The sequence below is a fragment of the Diplotaxodon limnothrissa genome, linkage group LG13 (genome assembly GCF_057381915.1).
Source record: "Diplotaxodon limnothrissa isolate DT_005_m linkage group LG13, D_limnothrissa_male_GT1.1, whole genome shotgun sequence".
Lineage (NCBI taxonomy): Eukaryota > Metazoa > Chordata > Actinopteri > Cichliformes > Cichlidae > Diplotaxodon > Diplotaxodon limnothrissa.
This window is the reverse complement of record NC_140608.1, coordinates 12,789,745-12,810,713: the sequence shown is the minus strand read 5'-3', so window position 1 is coordinate 12,810,713 and position 20,969 is coordinate 12,789,745. Positions and strand designations below refer to the sequence as shown.

At 42.3% G+C, this 20,969-nt stretch overlaps 1 protein-coding gene across 2 annotated transcripts; it reads left to right on the top strand.

The window, feature by feature from the left end:
* The first annotated feature begins 258 nt into the window (after positions 1-258).
* Positions 259-19,225, top strand: efemp1 (EGF-like fibulin extracellular matrix protein 1). Of its 2 annotated transcripts, none has more exons than XM_085369237.1 (11): positions 259-393; positions 1,007-1,110; positions 1,260-1,305; positions 1,494-1,742; positions 13,745-13,867; positions 13,955-14,074; positions 15,271-15,390; positions 15,530-15,649; positions 16,429-16,555; positions 16,645-16,837; positions 17,457-19,225. In XM_085369237.1, exons 2-11 carry the CDS (start codon positions 1,030-1,032, stop codon positions 17,616-17,618), a joined length of 1,341 nt encoding a protein of 446 aa, XP_085225363.1. In that variant the 5' UTR covers positions 259-393; positions 1,007-1,029; the 3' UTR covers positions 17,619-19,225. The 2 variants fall into 2 exon arrangements, with proteins under 2 accessions (XP_085225363.1, XP_085225362.1); XM_085369236.1 differs by having other exon boundaries at positions 259-403.
* Positions 19,226-20,969: the final 1,744 nt, after the last annotated feature.

Genomic DNA, 20,969 nt, shown 5'->3' with positions numbered 1-20,969 from the left:
GGCATTTCTTAATGAATTTACAATCAAAAGAGTTTTAATAGATTACTGGCTGATGATAATAATACCGTATTATCTGTTTTTCTGAGAATATCCACTTCCCTCACTGTACATCAGTCTATAGAGGGAGCCACTGAAACTTGCTGATGGTTTACTGCACCCCGGTGAGAGAAAAGCCCGGAGTCAACCTGCCCGGTACACCGCCCCCCAGTGTGTCATACTGTAATAACCGCATGTTCATCATTTAAGCGCTGCTTGCACTCCGCCAAGCATCTGACATCCACTGCACCGTTTGCACGATAAAGGCCACCCTGCTTCGCGCACAGTCGGACTTGCAACAACAAAGACGCCGGGGACGTTTAGTTCGGCTTGCCGGGAGAATTTGGATATCCGCAGGTAACTGCAGGTATGTAGCTAAGACATCACGGGATGACGAAGCACTTGCACACATCGTTCTTACCAACAATGAAATCAATTCATCGAATGTGAAAAATGTTAAGCTGTTGAAACAAGTGAGTAAAACTCCGGTGGCACTTGTTTCTCTTGCAGTTCGCTTGTTTCAGGGAGTTGTCCAGTAACAAGTGTCAGGATCTTGAACTGTGATGAACAAAGCAAAATCAAGAATAGACACGCACGTTACCGTGTGATTAGGCAGCTTGTGTGAGGAAAGACGTGTATTTGGCAGGTACAAAATATTAATCAACCCGAGGTCTGCGTGCCTTCATTTTCATAACCCCGATTGGCACAGAGGGGGCATGTTTACGCACGATCTTTACGCGTGTTACGCACTAATCCTTTAGGAAAGAAACGACAGAAAAAACACTCGGTTGAAGTCGGAGATTTACCTGGAGCGGTGCCAACATAAACAACACGTCAGCAGGGGGAAATGTTGGGACTCGTTGAGTAATGCCATCAGTAATGTTATAATTGATACTAAAAATCGTAGGCATGTCAGGCAAAAATGGTCCTGCACACTCAATCCACTTGACGTCTCCGCATCCCGTTACAGTACTTCTCCGACGTTTGGTCGACATGCTGGGGATCTGTGTGTGTCTTTGTGCGGTTTTTGCACATGTTCTCTCTCAGGAGGCTGAAGAGCCGGTCTCTATTACAGTGAGTAAGCGTACCTTTTTTCTACCTGTCAGTCTGTGTTTAATACAGCCTGACATATGCATGCTGCTCAGTTTTTTTCATTTACTGATGTACAGCTCGAGAGTTCCTGAAAGGATACTAAACAATGCGTTGTTGTATGTCCTTCACAGTGCACAGAGGGTTATGAGTACGACAGAGTCAGAGAGCAATGTAAAGGTGAGAAATTACACATTTATGTAGCTTTTTATACTCCTGTTTTAAAAAAAAAAACGTTTTTCCATGTAAGCTTAATGCAAGTTGTACTTTATCCAAATACAATAATAGCATAAATAGCATATCTGCAATCTTTCTTTCTTTCTTTCTTTCTTTCTTTCTTTCTTTCTTTCTTTCTTTCTTTCTTTCAGACATTGATGAATGTGCCTTGTATGACGACGCATGCAAAGGAGGGATGCAGTGTATCAACCACTTTGGTGGATACCTCTGCCTTCCAAAGAGCGCCGTCATCTATATTAGTAAGGACGGTGAGCAGGTGCCGTTGCCAGACAATCCTGTCCCTGCTGTCCCACCAGACCAGCCTCAGCCCCCGAGGGGTCCTTCTCAAAGCATTCGGTGCCCACCAGGACATGCTGCAGATGAGCAGAACTTCTGCAAAGGTAATATCAGCAGCCCAGAAACTTTTCCCCCTCTCTCCCTGTACAGATATATGATTGTGGGAGGTACCATGAAAAATTGGCTTCCTTTTTTGTTTTAAAGTGCTTTACAGCAACACATGGTGTAAACACACGGTTATCTCAGGAAGTGGTGCTGACATACTCCTCAAGAGAGAAATTGGCTTCTGTCAGCAGCACTAGAGGTGTAACCATGAAATAAAGTCCAGAGGTTTAAAAAGGATGGTTGCCACATTATTTTCAAGAGTTTTTAAATCTTCCAGAATATTATAGGTCTTTGTCCTTTGTGAGACAGATTACATCCTAAAAATATAGATACACTTTCAGCCACCCCCCTTTTTCTAGCTGCTGTGTTCTGCAGTGTAGTGGCAGAATTGTTTTTCAAAGTGTTTTTATCTCCTTAAAAAAGAGTATGCTCTTTTTACACTTGGCAGGGCTACGCAGGTATTTGATAATTACTTGCTAACGACTTTAGAGCCCCAGTAAGCTGAGAGCTCAAAAGGTGAACTGTTCATCCATCTGTCTGACAGTCATCAACAGCTTAACTATGCATAGCTGCCAGATGTGTTGCAAGCTTCTCATTTTTTTGTTGTTTTTTTTCCACTCTGATGTCATGTTTTCAAAACCCTTTGGTTGCTCGCAGCGTGATGTTTTTGGCCAGAGTTCAGCTTCTTCCTTAAATTCTTCTTGTTTTGGGTGTTGAAGTCCTGCGCTTCGGGGGGGAAATCAAGCCGCTTTTGTAAAATTCTGGTGAGCTATGTGCTCACATGTACCCCTTACAGCTACAGTAGATATCCCCTGCGCCTTTACTAGGTTGTGGTTTTGGTAGCTGCGCAAAGACTGCGTGGGTGTGATCTTGTGTTTGAGAAAAACTCTTTGATCTTCTCAAATAGGGAGTGGTGGGAGATTCATTCTTTGTCTCACTAACACACACACACACACACACACACACACACACACACACACACACACACACACACACACACACACACACTAGTGCCCTTAATTGTTACTTTGTGCCACACAGAAGAGAGAGAATATTTGAAATCATTTGTAACCCTATACAGTACATCTAGTTACCATCTGTCTTAATGTGTGAGAGTTAAGTGGAAAAGACGCCCCTTTATAAATCTAATGCAAAAACAAAGTGCAGTAAAGTACAGTACATGTGTTCAGTGATTAAAAACTCCTCTCACCATGTGGTGTGTGGCTGTGTGGTGAGGTTTGCGGTCGTAGCGCTCCAGTGAAAGTAACAAATTTGATTTTACACCTGGGACAAAGATATGTGTGAGGTGCTTTATGTGTTTCTCTGAATTGGAACCCAATTAGGGTTTATTAGAGTGTAAAACATGGCAGCATATCAGTTAAAGTAACCACATAAGCGAGCTGGCATGGGTATAATACCTATTCACTGGTGAGCTGTTTCAGTGCATGGGCTAAACAATGATAGGCTGTTGCTGTCAGTGTTATTGCTTTGAAATGACTGCAGTTTTAACTGGAAGGCGTCTCATGCTGTTATGTGGGCGTATATTTTCACTGCTCGAATGATATAATCCATGTTTACATCAGTCTCCAGTTTCTCTGTCATTACAGTTAACAGAGCTACAATGAGCCAATTGTTCTTGGACACAGAATTATCTTTTCGTTTTTGCACCGCAGCAGCCTTTCCGAACAGCTACGTACATATCTTGCTACCAAAGGAATTCCCATTAGCTTTCAATGGGGGAAAACCTCAGTGTATCAAATAGCGCTTACATCAGGCTCCTTCCCTGCAAACTCACCACTCTGTGGAGGAAACCTGGAGTGCAGAGTCAGGTAGGGCAAAGGGGACGATGAAAGGCGGACACTGACTAAATAACCACAGAAGTGCCGGAGCACTGACCAAGCCAGGTTGCACCAGCGTCATGGGTTGTGCAGCTGCTTGCTGTTTCAGTGACTTACTGCTGAGTGTGTGGCGAATAGCAGAGAGGTCAGCTACCAGCGCTGCAAAAAAATGAAGCCAATTTTCCACAGCGCAAATGAAACTGAAAAAAAAGGAAAAGCTTCTCTTAAGTGCGTTATTCTTTATGCTGATTAAAAGCAAAACAGACCACAGAATATATAACACTCTTCAACCTCGTGTTTTTGTTTGATTTGCAGCTTGAGCAGTCATCCCTGTGCGGAAAACTGTTTGCAAAAGGGGGCTATAAAGCCCTTTGGTCCCGAGTGAGAACAGAGGCTTAAGCGTGTGTTGTTGTTGTTGTAGTGACACAGTGTAGGGGAACTTGGCACCTTTCTCCAGCCAAGCAGAGAAGCTGTGAACCTTGACTATATGTATGACAGCTTAATGATTCCTCACGTTTCCACGACCTCCACCCACCCTCCAAAAACATACAACATACATTCACTTGTGTACCCCGCCAGGTGATGCCTCCAAGTGAGATCACTTCCTCGGACAAATGACAGCTGAATCGGTCATAAATCAGGAGAATAGTGTGAAGCTCTTGTTTCTAGATTTGTTAAAGCATACTGTATGACAATACACCCTCACAGTTTAGAAATCCCAGCTTAACTGCATCTTCAGTATAATCTTTGACAGATAATTATACCTTATGTCTTTGCGGGTTGTGTTATTCTCCTCGCAGGTCTTAAGTTTACATACTTTGGCTGGTGCCTATTTATTTTTCATCTCTAAATTAGATACTCATGAGCTGCAGTATGAAGCAACATGCCACTCCTGTTTACCTGTCTGGTTTCTTGAGGTCATGTAGGCCACATTACCACCTGCATGCCTGACTAATTTCAGCTTTGCCTGTACGCTCTTCACCTGCAGTGGCCGGAAATTTTTCCTAAATATGTTCTATTAAGGCCGTTAAGCCCCGCATGACGGAGAACTTGTGTATTTTTCCGAACAAGGCCAAGCGCATGCAATAACATTTTTCCACACAGATGCAATGCACTTGGGAGGAATATCTCTGGAATGTTAGCCGTGGTTGTTTTTTTCGTTTGCTCCCATCTTTTGTGATGGTAGGAATTACTCACCACCTTGACAGATAAGCATCGGATCGATCTGCGAGGAGCAGGAATGCAGGGAGCGGAGCGAAGAAAGAGAGCCCAGCGGTTGCAAAGCACAGCGTAACGCTGCCAACAGGCTTCACTATTTGACCTTTACAGTTAATTCCTACAGTTCCACTTATTGTTGGCTCATCCTCGCATGTGCAGTTGATGATACAAGCCCCAACCATGAGCCTTTGCCATGCCATGGACAATGTAAAAAGATGTGAAGTTAAACAGATTGCTGTAATGCTTTTCTTCTTTTTTTCCTTCTCAGGAAATTCCTTTAGATGTTATCTTGTTAGTGTTTGTTTCCTCTCCAAAAATAAGCGACAGAAATTTGGAAAACGTTTTGTTTTTGTATTTTTTTCACAGAGAATGAAGCCTTCAACTCTAAAATTAAACGGATACAGTATACGCCAGATGTTAGATTAAAACATTATGCAGCAATTTTGTTGCTTAGCAGGAGGACGCTGGATCAAACACAAAAGATTTGTTTAATGAAAACATACCCGCTTTTGTTTACTCAGGCAGTAAGACACCTGAAGCACACCGTTGTCCCCGTTGAACCTATCTATTACCAGCAAAGCTCATACCTTCCACCTGTTCCCAAACTCGTGATTTGCGCTCGTCTGCACGATGCTGCTATTCTAGCGCCCTGTGATTTTACTGCCCGGCTCTTTTGCACCTGTTACACTGCAGCTGCACCTTCGGGCTCTTGAACTGCACATGCTTTCTGGGTCAAAAATAGTTTGTTGTTGCGATAGATTAGATGGGTGAATTACCATGAAATTTGGTACAGACATTTTGCTCCAACTTCCTGTCAGGATGAGCTGTAATAACTTTGGCATTTCTGTTACAGTTGCAAGTGTTTCCTGGATGTACAGCCTTACAGAATTACAGAGTCAGGCTCTAAATGGATTATTTAGTGTTGAGCCATTGAATACTTTATTCACTTCATATTAGCTTTATGATTATTTGTATATTACTCTGCAAAGGTCTTGAGCCAACCCTCATTTCTTAGTATTTTCCTAGAAAAAAAGGAAATAGGTGTATATTCTTTATCTGCTTGCATAGTGCTGTATAGAGGGAAAATATGACTTCTTCTGGAAGTTGAGTGACAACTGAAGTCAATTTGTTCCCTAGAGATGAGATCAGTCCTCCAGCTCATGTTACTGCTCTACATTGGGCAATATCCTGGATATAAGCTCAGCGAATCAGCACCTGGCTATTAAGTAAGAAGTAATGTCAGAATTGAAATGGCAAAGGCAGTTTTGAAACCATGAAATACTGTGTCCACCAGAGAGATCTTCCATGGCCACAATATGTGTAAGCCAGGTAATTTATGTGATCTGCACAAAACTTTCACAAGTTATGTTTCAGAGTCAGCAGAAGTGATTCAGAGATGCTCGATTTCTGACAGTTAAAGCTCACTTTCCATTAGAAAACGGTGCCAGGAGGCCTGCTGATGTTGCAACTTCTCAGCCTCGGATAAATGACACAAAGCTCCTTTAACACTGTTTCTATTTCTCGATCATAGAAACGATTTAAACAGCTACAGCCTTAGTTTTGTCCCCCCCCCCCCCCCCCCCCCCCTCTTTCTCCATGAAAAATAAACACATGGAATCTAAAAATACACTTTGCAGAATGATTTCCAGCCTTTCTATCTTTTAATGGGTATACCATGGTGACAGTATTTCATCAGCTTCCTTACACTGCCAGAGAGTGTCTTTCAGCCTCTGTGAATATAATCAAACCATCATGCAGGCAGCCCTGTTTTTGGCCTCAGCCGTGTTGCTGTACAGTATGTTGTTATTGCTTATGGTTTGCTACTGGCTCCTTGCTGCCATCACATCAACAATGGCAGAGAGGAGAAAAGGGGGAAGCAGCTTTGCCGTGCCTCCTCGGTGCAGGCGCTTAATGTTGTTGTTATTATTCTCCCTGAGGTCGGTGCCTGTCCAGTGGCCAGATGCTTCCTCCTCTGATGTGCTTACATGTGTTGATCTTTCCGTTTACCTCATGATGGAAAGGGACACAGGGCTGCTATAAATCACTTCTTCGCTCTCAGCTGGTTGACACACACATGCAATCGCGAGCCATGTTTAACGCACTTTTTCTGCTTTTCTTCAAATGATCCCGCTGTTATTTTGAACATGTTTTTTTTTTCGTTTTTGCAGCTTTACTCCTTCGGTGTCGGAAATTACCTTTAAGGGCTGTAAATGACTGCAGCCCAGCTCCTGGCATGTCAGGCGAGCAGAGCGACTGATCTTCTTCGCGCTGAAAAGCAGCAGAATTGCTCAGCACTTCTTTTTTTTGGTTGTTTTTCTAGACATTTTCAGAGTAACAGGAAGGATTATTATCAGTAGGGAATACGGCTGGCACACTGGACGGATTTTCAAGAACGTCAAGAGCGTGCCCGACCTTTACAAACGTGTGGAACAAACTCACAAATCAGTTAGTGAGTGTCAGCATGACTAAAACTCCCATTTCTCCTGAACAATGAGAGCGATGAGAGGGGAATCTTGGGAGTGGTGCTATCAGCAAGAGCATAGAAATATTTCATGCCCTAATACGGATGAAAATACACGGAATATATGATTTTAGTGTCTTGAATTCTTTGATTTCTTATCTGCTTTGTGTTTGGACTTGCTTTGAAAGGGGAACACCACCACTCCCATTCGTCCTGGGGTTGCATTCAAGCCAGCGATAGCTGCATTTCACACTGCATTGCAGAGAGAACTATACACAAATGAAACAATGTGCCGTGCAGCGAGGGATGATATTACAATAGATGGTGTATGACATGCTGATAAATCTGACATTGTAAAATTTTATGGGCTATTAACATCACACATCTTGCCCAAAGATTGAATTATCCAATAATCAGAGGGAAACAGAGATGCTGTCCAACAGCAGGATGGCTCCAACTGTTTTGTTTTTTGGATCAGCTCCTGCTTTCCATTGCAGTGGTTCAGTGAAAACAAGATTAAACGCTCTCAAGTGATAATTACAACAAGCCCTATCATGTCAGTATAAATCTGGAGCACGCCACACATTGTTCTGAATTCAAGCCAAATAAATTTTAGGCCCCCATTTTGGATATATATTAATTTCCCCCCCACTAAAACTCATATATACACCTTTTTAGAGTGCATCACTCCATTCCATAAAACATGAGCAGCTCTAAAAAAGGCCATTTAATGAGCACCTCAAACAGGACCTCCGATGCACGCACACCCACTCATCCATAAACACACACATACACACACTCACATTCTTTGAGCTGCCGCCATTCCCGTTACTCCCCCAGCTCCCACAAGGCATTTAGAATTAATCTCCTTGAAAAGCAAGGAGGTTTTAACTCTGACATCACATATGCACACACGGCCATAAATCTAACTTCAAATCTTAAAAAAGCCAGTTTTTGTTTAAAAAAAAAAAAGCCTCCACCCTTTTTCTTCATTCTTTCCTTCCACATCTTCCACTCTCTTGCTGGACAGCCTTATCTTTCCCTGTGATGTTACAGCAGGCTCGCTCTTGGAAGAAACTTGCAAGCTATGTTGAATAAACGTTGACAAAAATCTGACCTCGGGGAACAGTCACTTCTCCCCACACGCAACACATCATCACATTTGATGGCTTGTTGCAGTTTTCCTGTCGAGTGTGCAGCATGGCAAACTGTGGAGACTTTATGGGACCTAGGAGCCAGCCAATGTGGGATAAACTCCCCCTCCACCCCCACCCCCCCCTCCAAACACACCCACACGCACATGCTTACACAAAGTTTTGGGGAACTTTGTATTGGCAGCTCCTTAAAGGTTTAGTGACAAAGTAGCAGTTACCGCAAGATATTCCTGTGAATGAACCTTTGGATTGTGTTCAGCACATATGCTTTTATTTAGACCTCTCCAAGCTTTCTTCCAGGAGAGGGAAGATGACTCTGACTTTTCCGCACACAGAATTTTCATAGGAGCTACACTGTTCACATTCAAACTACTTAGTCATATCCATTTACTAGAAGAGTTCATGGTCTCTACACCTTGCTGAGGAAAATGCTGGGACACAGATCAAACATATGTTCTGTACACCCCTGACACCTTGTTCATTGATTTAGGTAGCCAGAGCCACTCTGACCAACAGTGGCATAGATGTTGCTGGACTCATGCCAGCTAAGTCGCACTAAAATGAGTCCAAATGCACTGATGTAATTCCAGTTGGCAGCAGAACATGAGCAAATGCTGCTATCAGGAGTGGCCATCTCGCCTTGAAGCTGCTGGCACATGTGGAGCAGCTCAGGCTCAGATTTGTCCTGAATTAAGTCAGAAGAAAGTCAACATTAAGTTCAGTCAGAGGTGCTCATTCTGCCCATGAGCACTGGCTTATCCCCTGAAGTTAGTTTGTGAACTGCTGTTATGATTCTAGTTTAACATTTTGGCGCTAATGTCACATTATTTGAACATGAAAGTAGTTCTAATACTGGCTAGCTGCAGTGGTTAGCTTTGTATGGTCCTAAGTCACTTTGATGTTAAATACAATGCCGATATTAACAGGCTTTCCATAAAATATATTTCCCATTAAATACTGAACAGCGACTGCTTTGTTAGTCACAGTGGCTGTTCCCTTAATTTCTTATAATGTTAAACTCTAATACACTCTCAAACAAGGATCTTTAAGGAACTATTAATAAGAATCTAAGCACTCCAAAATACATATGCAATACATTTAATGTGCCGTGGCAATAAGAAAAAATGGGGGCGTTTTAGTCTGTGGTTTTCTGTCCGTGGCATTTCTGATACATACAGTATATGTATACAACAATCATCAATACAACAACATTAACAAAAGAGATAATGTGCTTCATCCACATTCAAAGATGACCAAAGTATACATTTGAAAACCCATAAACAGGTTAAACATTGCATGGAACTATGTGTGTACAGAAATTATATGCACGTCTTAGGGCCCCCAGTAAGGAACTACAGACATGTTTGTGCACACCATATAATAGTTATAAAATACAGAACAACATTTCCTTATTTAATCATTGTGGATTCACTGTTTGCAAATGATATACTGTAATATCCAGTAGGCATCCCCTTGGAGAAGTTTCAGTTCAAGTTTGCAGGTTCCTCTACTCAAAGTAGAGTATTTTAATACGGCAGTCTGTAGGTAGGTGATTAACTCACTTTTTGAGCCAGCTTCAAGTGGTCAATTGAGGAACTGCATGTTTCAGGCCTGAATATTAAACCTTTGGGTCTGGGGATGCAGTGTGGACCAATCAGAAGGAGGTTAAACTGTGAACTGATTTGCTATTATTATTTATTAATGTTCAAATGATTGTAAAAATAATGGCATTGCCAGTTTGTGTTTAGTTCTAAGCAAACACAGCTATGCTTTTGCAACTTGAGTGAATCTGTGTGGTGACGTAGCAAGTTGCCGTATTTACACGCAGAGCATTTCACTGATATCACGGATTTGTTGATGTCTGGCGGTAGGGTAGCGTGAACACACAAGACTGCTTTTTCAGACTTGTATTGTCTGAATCTATTATATAGCCAGAAGGCAAGGCATTTCCAGTCTAAATGAATCACCAAATACCTCCAGTAAGTAGGTGTGGTTATGAGTCACAGGGACTTGATCCTGGCTTCTGACTGCTGTCTTCTGTCTAAGTAATTGTTGACATTTGTTCAGACGTTTTCTTCGTGCTGTACATATGCAAGATTACATTTCCATTATTTCTCTGACACCCACTTCAACCTAATTTTTCTTGCACAGTGTTGCTACTTTGCATATTTACCTGTCAAGGCTCGTAGTTTGCCATCAACCCGCTACTTAGCACAGGTTTCAACAGTATAGCAAGGTGATTGTTTTTCACTCCATCCATCCATTTTCTTGGAGCCTATCCCAACTGCCACTGAGCAAAAGGCAGTGTACACCTTAGGCAGGTCACCAGATAACCATTCAGCTTCATGGTTTTAGACTTCAGGAGGAAGCCGGAGTACCCAGAGAGAACTCATGCAAACCCCAGCTGGCTGCCAGGTTTAGGCTATATATTGTTCCCAGTATTTATACCCATCACCTTTGGATCTTTGTGGTAATACCATTGGTACTGGTATTACCACAAAGATCAAATGTTTACATACATTGCATGTGTGAAATCTTCTGTTCATAATCGGTTGAGTTAGATTTCTTTTACAGGTTAAACCTGGATGCTGCACTAGCAGTGACAGAGGCATTGGAATATAATGACAATAGTGTCATTGAGCCTTTGAGTTGGGATACTGGGACAGTATCCCAAAGTGTGATACTGAGCAATCCCGGCACTTGGTTTCTTGCTGACATTTGGTGCTGTTTTCGAATGTCTTTTCCTAGATGTCTTTCAAGCCACATCAGAACACAGATTTTCCAGAGCAGCACTGCTTTCATCTTTGTCCTCTACTAAGTGGGTCAATGAGCAACAATCCTTATGTGTGCATTCCACACTTTATGCAGTTTGCACCTGTTGTCTCTAAGGTGGACCTTTAGATAAGCCCTGCTTTTGTCCCTAGTGTACTTCATCCTATCACTGCGCCCCCATAGAGCTGAGAACCTTTCAGCCCTCTTCCCTTTCTTTCCTTTAGGGAGTGAAGACAACTTACCTTCTGTCTGGCTTTTCTTTCACGGGCTCTTGCGCAGCAAATCAAGCCAATTTCTCACCAGCATCAGTCCCATTCATTGAGGAAGCTGTGGGGCTGGAATATAAGGCATTTGAGGCACTCAGGGAAGGGCATGATCCTCTTCAGGTCTATCGCATGAAACATTTCCAGGGAAATATGAGTTGAATTATTTGTTCAACAGAACTTTTAACTGTCCTGCACTGATTTGAATGTGTCGACTGATCATTTATTCTGTTTTTCAGTTGTATTTGATTTTTATCTAAAGACTGCAGGGAGGTTATTAATGTCATGTTTTCTAGAGGACACAGTGCAACTATAGGTTTTTCGTATAGCTTTACACCTTCCAGGCTCTTGTGACTACTGTTAAGTTACACACGTGCCAAACAGCAATGCAGTAATAGTACCCTCTTCTTTTCCCTTGTGTGTGGTATTGAGGATAACTGTCTGTCATGCTGTTAAACCAATTCCCAGTGGCTGTCTGCATATGATGGGTTGCATCAGACCACCCAAGAGGCCTGCTGGTGGGCCTCAGAGATGAGAGTATACACCATTGGCATATTAATAGTTTGTGTGCGTGTATGTTGGGAGGTAACCATGAGAAAAGCCTTTTTTAAGCAGATCTGGCTCTGAACTATCCAAAGTTGGAAATGTGTTCGTAGAATCAGCATTAAACGTAGAATCGTCTCACTGGCGTCTCATATTTTGGAGGTTTAATCAGTTCTTTAAAGTGTTATACATGATGTTCAGAACCAGTGGATGTCACACTAGAGCATCAGCCTTAAAACAAAAGAACCAAAACTGACTTTGAGCTCTTTTTGTAGCTCTTTATGCCTCAAAATCTAGACAGTGATACCTCTGCTCCTTATCTATGCCAGAAAGGCGCTTTTAGCTTTTGTTTCTTCCGTAGAGTAAACTCTGGAAAGTCGCCTCTGGAAGCTGAACACCGCAGCCTGCACTTTGCCATCTTCCTTTTACCACACAGTGTGGGAGGTCACGTTCTCATCCTCCTTATAAACACCAGGAAGGCCTACAGTTTCAAGGGAGGCACTCACATGTATTAACATGCACGTGCGGCCAGAGCTGCTACCAAGACATTAAACAGAGAAGCTCAGATTACAGCTCATGCAGATTGTACGTATGACAACATTTATTTAAGACATCTTGGAGGTAAATGTGGGTTTGTCATTTTTGGGTTTGCGCTCCTGGAATTCATTCTCACCCCCTTTAAAGCTCGCCGTACTTTTATCATCTCACTACATGTGAATTATGGGTTGAGAAACAGAAAGTGAATGTGTTTGGGTCTGTTTTAAGTTGATGGATGTCTGTTGAGAGAGCAAAGCTGTCACGGCTGGCGGAGGGAGCCGTGTGGTGTGGAGGAAAAGGAGGACCCAAGATGCAGCGAACTGATGACAGAGTGATGTTTATTTACAAGGTGGTGGTGGTGGCAAAAACAGGCAACTCAACATGAGCAATTACAAACCTAAACTGGGAGAAACTAAAGACAAACCTGAGACCATACAAAAGGGGTGCGGGGCAGAGAGACGCAGAGACAGGAACGAAACACCATAGAATGCAGAGCTACACGGAGGAACGCAGTGATACATGGATGAACGCAGACGAGCCGACGAGGAGCACAGGCAGACACCAACTATAAATACACACACCAGGTAATGAGGAAATGGCACACAGGAGGGGACACAGCTGGAACTTAATGGGCATAACGAGACACAGACCTACAAAGTAAAACAGGAAATCTAGAACCCGAACCGGACACAAGGGGGGAGGACACAGAATAACTAGAACAGAGGGAAATAGTCACAAAACACAAAACGCTGGGTCAACGACCCAGGACCATGACAAAAGCGTTATGGTAGACAGCACATGACTTATCAGTAGAGGTGTTTCTCCCTCTTTCATACTCACACTCACACACACACACACACACACACACACACACACACACACACACACACACGCATGCATACTTCCCTCTTCAAATAACTGTCTTGTTAGTTAAAGATATGATCTGTGTTTTTCCCCTCACCCAGAGCTGCTCGATAAAAGCCGTCTTTATGTAATCGCCTGCTCTCTGTGTGAACATGTGTGTTTATGCCCATGTGTGTAATGTGATGGTGTCAGTGGTCACACATTTTGCTGCCTGTGGAAAACAGTTTACACATCACAGAGCTCATGCGGTCCAGGCACGTCCCTTTGCTTTGTCTTCCATATGTTCTTGTATAATTGACTGCATGCAGCTTTGTCTCAGTTTGTGTGTGCATGTGTGTGTGTTTTTTGCAGACATAGATGAATGTGTGACAGGCAGTCACAGTTGTGGTCCCGAACAGGTGTGCTACAACACCAGAGGCTCCTATATGTGCCAGTGTGCTCAAGGTTACCAAAGGAATGGAGACCTCTGTGTCGGTAAGTCTTTATTATATAAAATGCTTTTTTATGTGATTTTTATTAACCGATTTAAACTTGTTCTGCATGACTCTTGTGTACCCCCAGACAGAGATGAGTGTGCCACGACCCACTACTGCATGCACAGGTGTGTGAACACCCCGGGCTCATACTACTGTGAGTGCAAGACAGGTTACAAGCTGGTCAGCAACAACCACAGCTGTGTTGGTAAGCCACTGAAAATCCATGCTGTGTGTGTGTGCATCGTTTTCTCATTTGCAGAGGCATCAATATCAAGACTTTGTACTTTTGTAATGTATATAATAAAAGCTATCAAGCTGACCTTTAATAGCACTGAAAACTATAGCTACTCCTCCAGACAATCAATAATCAGTAGAGGTGGCTCGGGCATCTGACCATCTCCTGGCTGTCTCCTGGGTGATGGTTTTTGGGGATGTCGTCCTAGAAAGACGACTGAAAAGACATCTTTACATCTCACAGCTGGCTTGGGAACACCTTGGTGTGTGTGTGTGTGTGTCCCAGAAGAGCTACAGGAGGTGGCTAGGGAGAGGGAAATCTAGCCATCTCTGCTTAGATTGCATTGCTGCCCCCTTGACCTTGAACTGGATGAGTGGTTCTTCTAGACTGATCAATTTAATAGATGTTTAATATAAATATACGGCTAATAATGACCTAAATAAAGTTAGGTAACTAAGTAGATGTGAGTAGAAGAATGAGTTAGCTACCAAAGTCCAGTGTTCACACTGACTGGGTTTGTCTCACTCCTCAGTTTTTTGACATGCAGACCCTTGGAGGAAGTCACCTCAACCAAACAAAAGGTGCAAGCAACCTGAATCCACACTGTAAATCTCCTGAAGTCAAAGGAAGCTGTTGAGTGTGTCACAGAGATGTTTATCTCTGAAGCATATTTAGAAAACCTGTGACTGGCTGCCAGCTCCTATCTATGCAGAAACATGTGTATGTGATTTAACAAACACACATACGCAAGCTGAAACATGTGTAAGTCTGTTTCTGTTGAGCGTGTGCAACAGTGCAGACTGTATCAGTCTTTCTGCCTCTTTTGAACTGAACTGATTTAGCGATTACAAGTTTATGACAGTTCAGATCTGCTATCTTCTGGGAAATTTCCAACTCTGCAAAGAAAAAAATGGTCAGATTATTTGACAGGTTATGAAAATTACTTGATTTGGTAAAAAGTGTCATGAAGTGTAGGATTGTGGACCCAAATGCAGTCAACACAGAAGGATAGTTAACAGACCAAGACAAGGTCGGGTGGGAAGAAAGCACTATTTACAAACAAAGGAAAACCAGGAGCCTGGACGCTGGAGGGTAACAACTAGAAGGTGAAGATAAGATTGTGTCCATACACTGTACTCTTTGTAAAACCCCTTCTTTTGTTTTAGATGTGAATGAATGTGATGCAGAAAGCCCCTGTCATCACCACTGCTACAACCTGATTGGCTCCTTCCTTTGCCAGTGTGACCAAGGCTACGAGCTGGCTCAAGACACGGTCTCCTGCCAAGGTGCACACACATGCACACTACGTGCATAAATGTAACCATCCACATGCAAACACGTTCCCGGTTGTTAACGCACACTGACTTCAGAGCCTGACTTGTTCTACTCATTGTCTACTTTTGTGTGTGCATGTTTTCTGCGCAGATATCGATGAGTGCGGTTTGTCCAGCTACATGTGTCAGTACCAGTGTGTTAACAATCCAGGAAGTTACTCTTGTGAGTGTCCACAAGGATATCAGCTCCAGGCAAACCGGTTGTGTCAAGGTATGGCAGTCCACCCCTTTCCTTCCTCCCATAAATCAGTTTTTTATTTACTTTTTGTGTTCATTCGTTTATTATCTATCTCATACCCCGGTCTCTGTTTTCCAACACAACAAACTTCCTCTACATAAACTCTTTGAGGATAACTGGTGGTTATTCTTCCTGTCATCATCTGTTTAACCTCTAAAGCAGACCTTAAAGCCACCAGTACTGTCATGGAAAGAATGCCGAGGTTAGGCAAGGCAAACGCACAAACTTCGTGTTGCCTTGCTAAGCCACCTCTGTGAATTTATATGCATGATGTTGGTTTCTTGAAGTGGATTTATTTGAAGGTCCGGCATGTTCTCAAAGGGAGAGCTGTTATTTTTTCCTTTCCCCCTCAGTCAGGTGCAAGCTTTATAGATGGAGCCATGAATCTAGCCTGTTGTGTCAGAGGGACGTTTTGGTGATGAATCCAGGTTGCTGTGCCAGAAATAGCCCTGCGGTTTGGGGCACACTTGATGGCTCTATTTTCATGGTACTGAACGGAAAGAGCTTTAGTTAGAGCTCTGTGGGGTTGCACAAGGGGCTTCCCTCCCTTATGGATCTGCGGGTTCCTTCTTCTGTGTCTCCACTGCCAAAACAAATGCTGCTGCAGCAAAAAACAAAAAACCAAACCTCTTGTACATAACCTGAACTTTGACTGTGCTTACACAGTTCTCTTTGAAAATGCTTTGAATTGTTATCCAACTATTTGACTTTTCACTTACTTTTCTCTCTGTCTCTCTTCCAATCATCACCAGACATAAATGAGTGCGAGACGGGAACCCATAACTGCCAAGATGATGAAATGTGCTGGAACTATTATGGAGGCTTCCGCTGCTACCCCAGAAACCCCTGCGAGCCACCTTACACCCAAACATCTGAAAAGTCAGTAAACATCACAGGCTCTTTTGATTCTCTCTCATTTGCACAAGAAGTTTCAAAAAGTCTGTCTTAATTTTTGTGTCTGCTTGCAGTCGCTGCATCTGCCGGGCTCAGACTGATTGCCAGGGTCTCCCACCATCAATTGTCTACAAATACATGAGCATCCAGGCAGAGCGGACTGTGCCAGCGGAAATATTCCAAATTCAAGCCACAAGCATATATGCCAACACACACAACACTTTCAGGATTAAATCTGGGAATGATGGAGGGGAGTTTTTCCTTCGGGTATGTTGATGGGGAAAAAAACAAAACAAAAACTGGGTAAAATAATTGTTACGATGCCTGTTGGCAAAGGGGACAAACTGGAGAACCCACAGCCTCCCTGATGCTTAGCAGTATCCACATTGATTCTCACCATCAGTTATCATAGTAACTAAAGCTGGTAGAAATTAACTACATTTTTCAATTGCAGTAGAAATCAGGACCCGTTATACAAGGCAATATGACTGTCTTCTTTTTTCTACTTTTAGTGAGTCTGTGAAAACTGTAGCTTCCATTTCCTGTTCTCAGCTGATAGGAGAGGGACTCAGTGTGATCTTAAAAAAGTTAAAAAGCCAACTTTCTTCGAGGTTCGACATGTTGTGCACTCAGAGATACTCTTCTGCTATAAGTGGTTATTTGAGTCACTGTTGCCTTCCTCTCAGCCAGAAATGGTCCGGCTAGGCTATGTGCCTACATGCATTGTGTTTCTGCCATGTGATTGGCTGATTAGATTAAACAACCAGTTAAACAGGTGTACATAATAAAGTGACTGGTGAGTCTATATTACTAATGTAAAACTGTGTCAAAAAAGATACAATTTGCACTCACATGCTAACACACGGATTGATTGTACTTTCTGCAGCGTTCCACCAATGTGAGTGCCATGCTGGTGCTTACCAAGCCATTGACGGGCCCCAGAGAGTACGTCGTGGACCTGGAGATGATCACTCACCATTTGACCATGAACTACCGCTCCAGCTCACTGCTGCGGCTCACCATCATCGTAGGGCCCTACGCTTTCTGAGCGGCTCAGTTCCCAACAGCGCACACAAGTCTGTAAACATGGCAATGTAACACAGCAGATGCCTGTATCAGCATAACATACTTTACATTTTCATATACATTCAGTATATAATATAGGCTGTCTCAGTCTCAAACAGCAGCACAGCAGTTCCAGTTGCTCAAGTCAGACCACCTTCTGCTATAACATGACCACTGGGCATCTTTTTCTATCAAGGTGTTGATTAAGAAAGCACCAATCTTAAAACGTAGTACTTTTTCTTTAGTATTTTGAAAGATTAATCATTTTGACATAGTTTTGGAGTGCTTGAAGAATAAATGCAGTGTCTTCCCCATATCGTGATTGTCTCACCTTCCTGAAAAATCAGGAACAGAGCAGTGGCACTAAGGAAACGAGGCCTATAGGACACACAACCTAAACCTGATGGGTTTTTGATGGAGCTGCACCTTCATATATCCCTTTGTTCAAACTAGAATTGCATACAATAACTAGTGTGTGCCTCATTTGTAAGTAAGAAAGAAAAATCTATAGAAATGTACATGTACACGTATCCAGTATGAGCAGCTTTTGACCTTGTAAATCACACCCTCTGTTCTGTTAATTGTTAGGGGTTAGTACTGCTGCGCCCCGCTATTTGTGCAAGTTTCTGTATAGTTTGCCTCATGAGTAATAATTTCCAGAGGAGTCCAGGAACAGTTCAAAAGTGTAAAGGGAGGGAATTAGCCTGTAAGTTGAGAGAATACTTAACTTTATGTTACAGCAGGCCTACTCGTACAATTTACTCCCAGGAGTTAAGTCATGTACATACCTAGGTAACAAATCAGTGTGCTGACGTGTGAGAGGGTGTGAGTGTGTGTGTGTATGTTTGTGTGTGCGATTGCCTTTGTTTATGCATGCAAGCAAATGTAAGTGTGAAACGCAGAGGGGATAGAAAGGGAAAGAGTGAGAAAGAGCTTGTTCTCTGCCCCCGGGTTTGGTGGATGTGGTCGAGCTGTTTATGCGTTTCTGTGATACCATCCTAACAGCTTTCGGTCACAGAGGCAATAACAGAGGTTTTTGAACTCGAGAACACGTACAGGAAATGACAGTTTTCATAATACAACTTGGCGAATTGACCACTCGTTGGTGCCACAGTGATCCTCCAGAGGAACAGCTGGACTTTCTAATGTCAGTCCCAGTCAAAGAAGCCAGGCTGGCACCAGGCTGGCTTGCGTGATAAAGATAATTACAGTGTTTTGCCCTGTAGCTGGTTCATGTGCGACACAGGGGGATTATTAAAGTGTTAATACAATGCCACCAGACTTTTGGCAGAATGAGAAATCTTTCACTACCTGCTTTGCCTTTTATGATTCCACGTGTCCACTCTGGCTTATTGCTGAAACACTATAAACTGTAGATATACAGCACTGAAAACCGCATGGACAATCACCATGTTGTCACCACTCTGTAGGTATAGAAAGTTATCCAGCTTTTCCTAAAACCCTTTAATGTGGTTTCAGCAGTGATCATACCGTAGTGCCTTAGAGGTATAAACATGAAAATGTAACAGTAATCTTATCATTTATGCTGTCAAAAGAAAAAACAAGAAAAATGTTAACTTTCTTCCATGAGATGCCTTAATGTTTTTTTTCTTTTCTATTTAAATATATATTTTGTCATATGTACCTTATATTGATTGTACTCTGGAGTTTAAAAGTTATATTGTTGAATAAAATATGATGTATAAATTGGGCCAGGTTGTTCTCTCTTTTTTTGCCCAACAGCACAGAGGAACAGCTTTAAGATGTGTGAAAACTAATCGCAAGAGTCACGCACCAAAGTAAACATTTTCTGACTTCACATATATTGTAATGGAAAAAGCAGCGGCTGGATGAAATGCTCTGCTGCTCCCCTCGTGGTTTAGGGAAAACGTGAGGATGATTTCATCTGAATTTAACAATGATAAATGCAGTGAACATGATGCCATAGCCATCATATCTATCTTATTTAAGGAGATCCAGAGGGGATACGGTAATATGCTGTGTTGAGTAAACGTGTGCTCAGGGACGACTACGAAGCCTGCACACACAAACACACACACATCATATTTAGATGTAAAATTGGTTGGGAGGGGTTTTATGGTAAGTTGTTACTCAATCACGCTGCTGTCTAGAGCTTTAGTCAGAGCAGCAATGGGACATGTAAGATGATACATGATGTGTCATTGTTCCCCAAACCCCATCTTTAGCTCCCCACTCATTGGAGTTGTGTTTTTGCTGTACATGCATGATTCAACCCCCATGAGAAAACATTGCTCACCCACTTTTTCTGTGACTAAACCGGAGCCGAACCTCATCAGAAGAGCAACATATTCAGGTTCTTGTTCTTGATTAATATTCCACTCAGGGTAACAGGCTAATTAACTTAATCTCCTTGCATATAGCTAGACATTTCATTAATCATTGTTAAATTTATTGAACTGATCAAAGCCAAAGCCACTGGCTGAAGATCACACAAAAGGAAAAAGTCATGAAAGTTCACCAAGTTTGTTATCCTCTGTCATCTCCTCCATACAATATTCCAGTGATGCAATAGCTGCCCCCTCTTTCTTGCTGTTTTTTTCATAACTTGTTTGCCACACTTTGGTCTCCTTAATACCAATAAGTCAGGGTTTGAATAGTTTTATTTGAGAACTGTTGCTAACCTTATGCATCACTCCATGGCCTTGATTTACTATCCCTTAATGTCTTACGTCCAGCATGATAATGTAAAGCAGAAGCACTCAGTGAGTTCAGTTGTCTTCCCAGCCTCTAAATCCACCAGAAAGCCTCTGAGCACAAATGGACAGCTGACAAAAATGTAGAAATTTTATTTTAGAATATATAATAAATTTATACGGTTGGTTCCATATCATGTGATTTTGTGACATCTGTAACACAATGAACTGAAGGTGTTTTAACAGCAAGAGAGTTTACATTGGCTTCCAAACATGTAGCAACAATAATGTGTTAGCAGCAGTAAGTCCGCTATGTTCATAATACATGTTTTTTTGTTTGTTTGTTTTTTCATCGATGGCACAACAAGCAGAAACTTCCAGCCTTTAAAAGCCACTCATGAACAAAAATAAAAACCCAATGTTATCAGAATCAGAATCAGAAAGGGTTTTATTGCCAAATGTTGAGCGGGTTTACAACATTAGGAAATTGCTGCAGTGCTTCAGTGCAAACATACTGTTATAAATACTGTTATAAATTAAGCTTAAATAGACATGAAAATAAAAATTAGAATAAGAATTAAAAGTGCTAAGTAGATAGATAGATATATACATGATATATACATGAGTGCAGGTGGTGATCAGTGCCAAACATGGAATGA

Excerpts from the sequence above, each read along its gene's own strand:
- efemp1 (XM_085369237.1), top strand. The coding sequence starts at position 1,030 with ATGCTGGGGATCTGTGTGTGTCTTTGTGCGGTTTTTGCACATGTTCTC. Across the intron at positions 15,650-16,428 it reads GGCAAACCGGTTGTGTCAAG|ACATAAATGAGTGCGAGACG; the intron begins GTATGGCAGTCC and ends AATCATCACCAG. Across the intron at positions 16,556-16,644 it reads TACACCCAAACATCTGAAAA|TCGCTGCATCTGCCGGGCTC; the intron begins GTCAGTAAACAT and ends GTCTGCTTGCAG.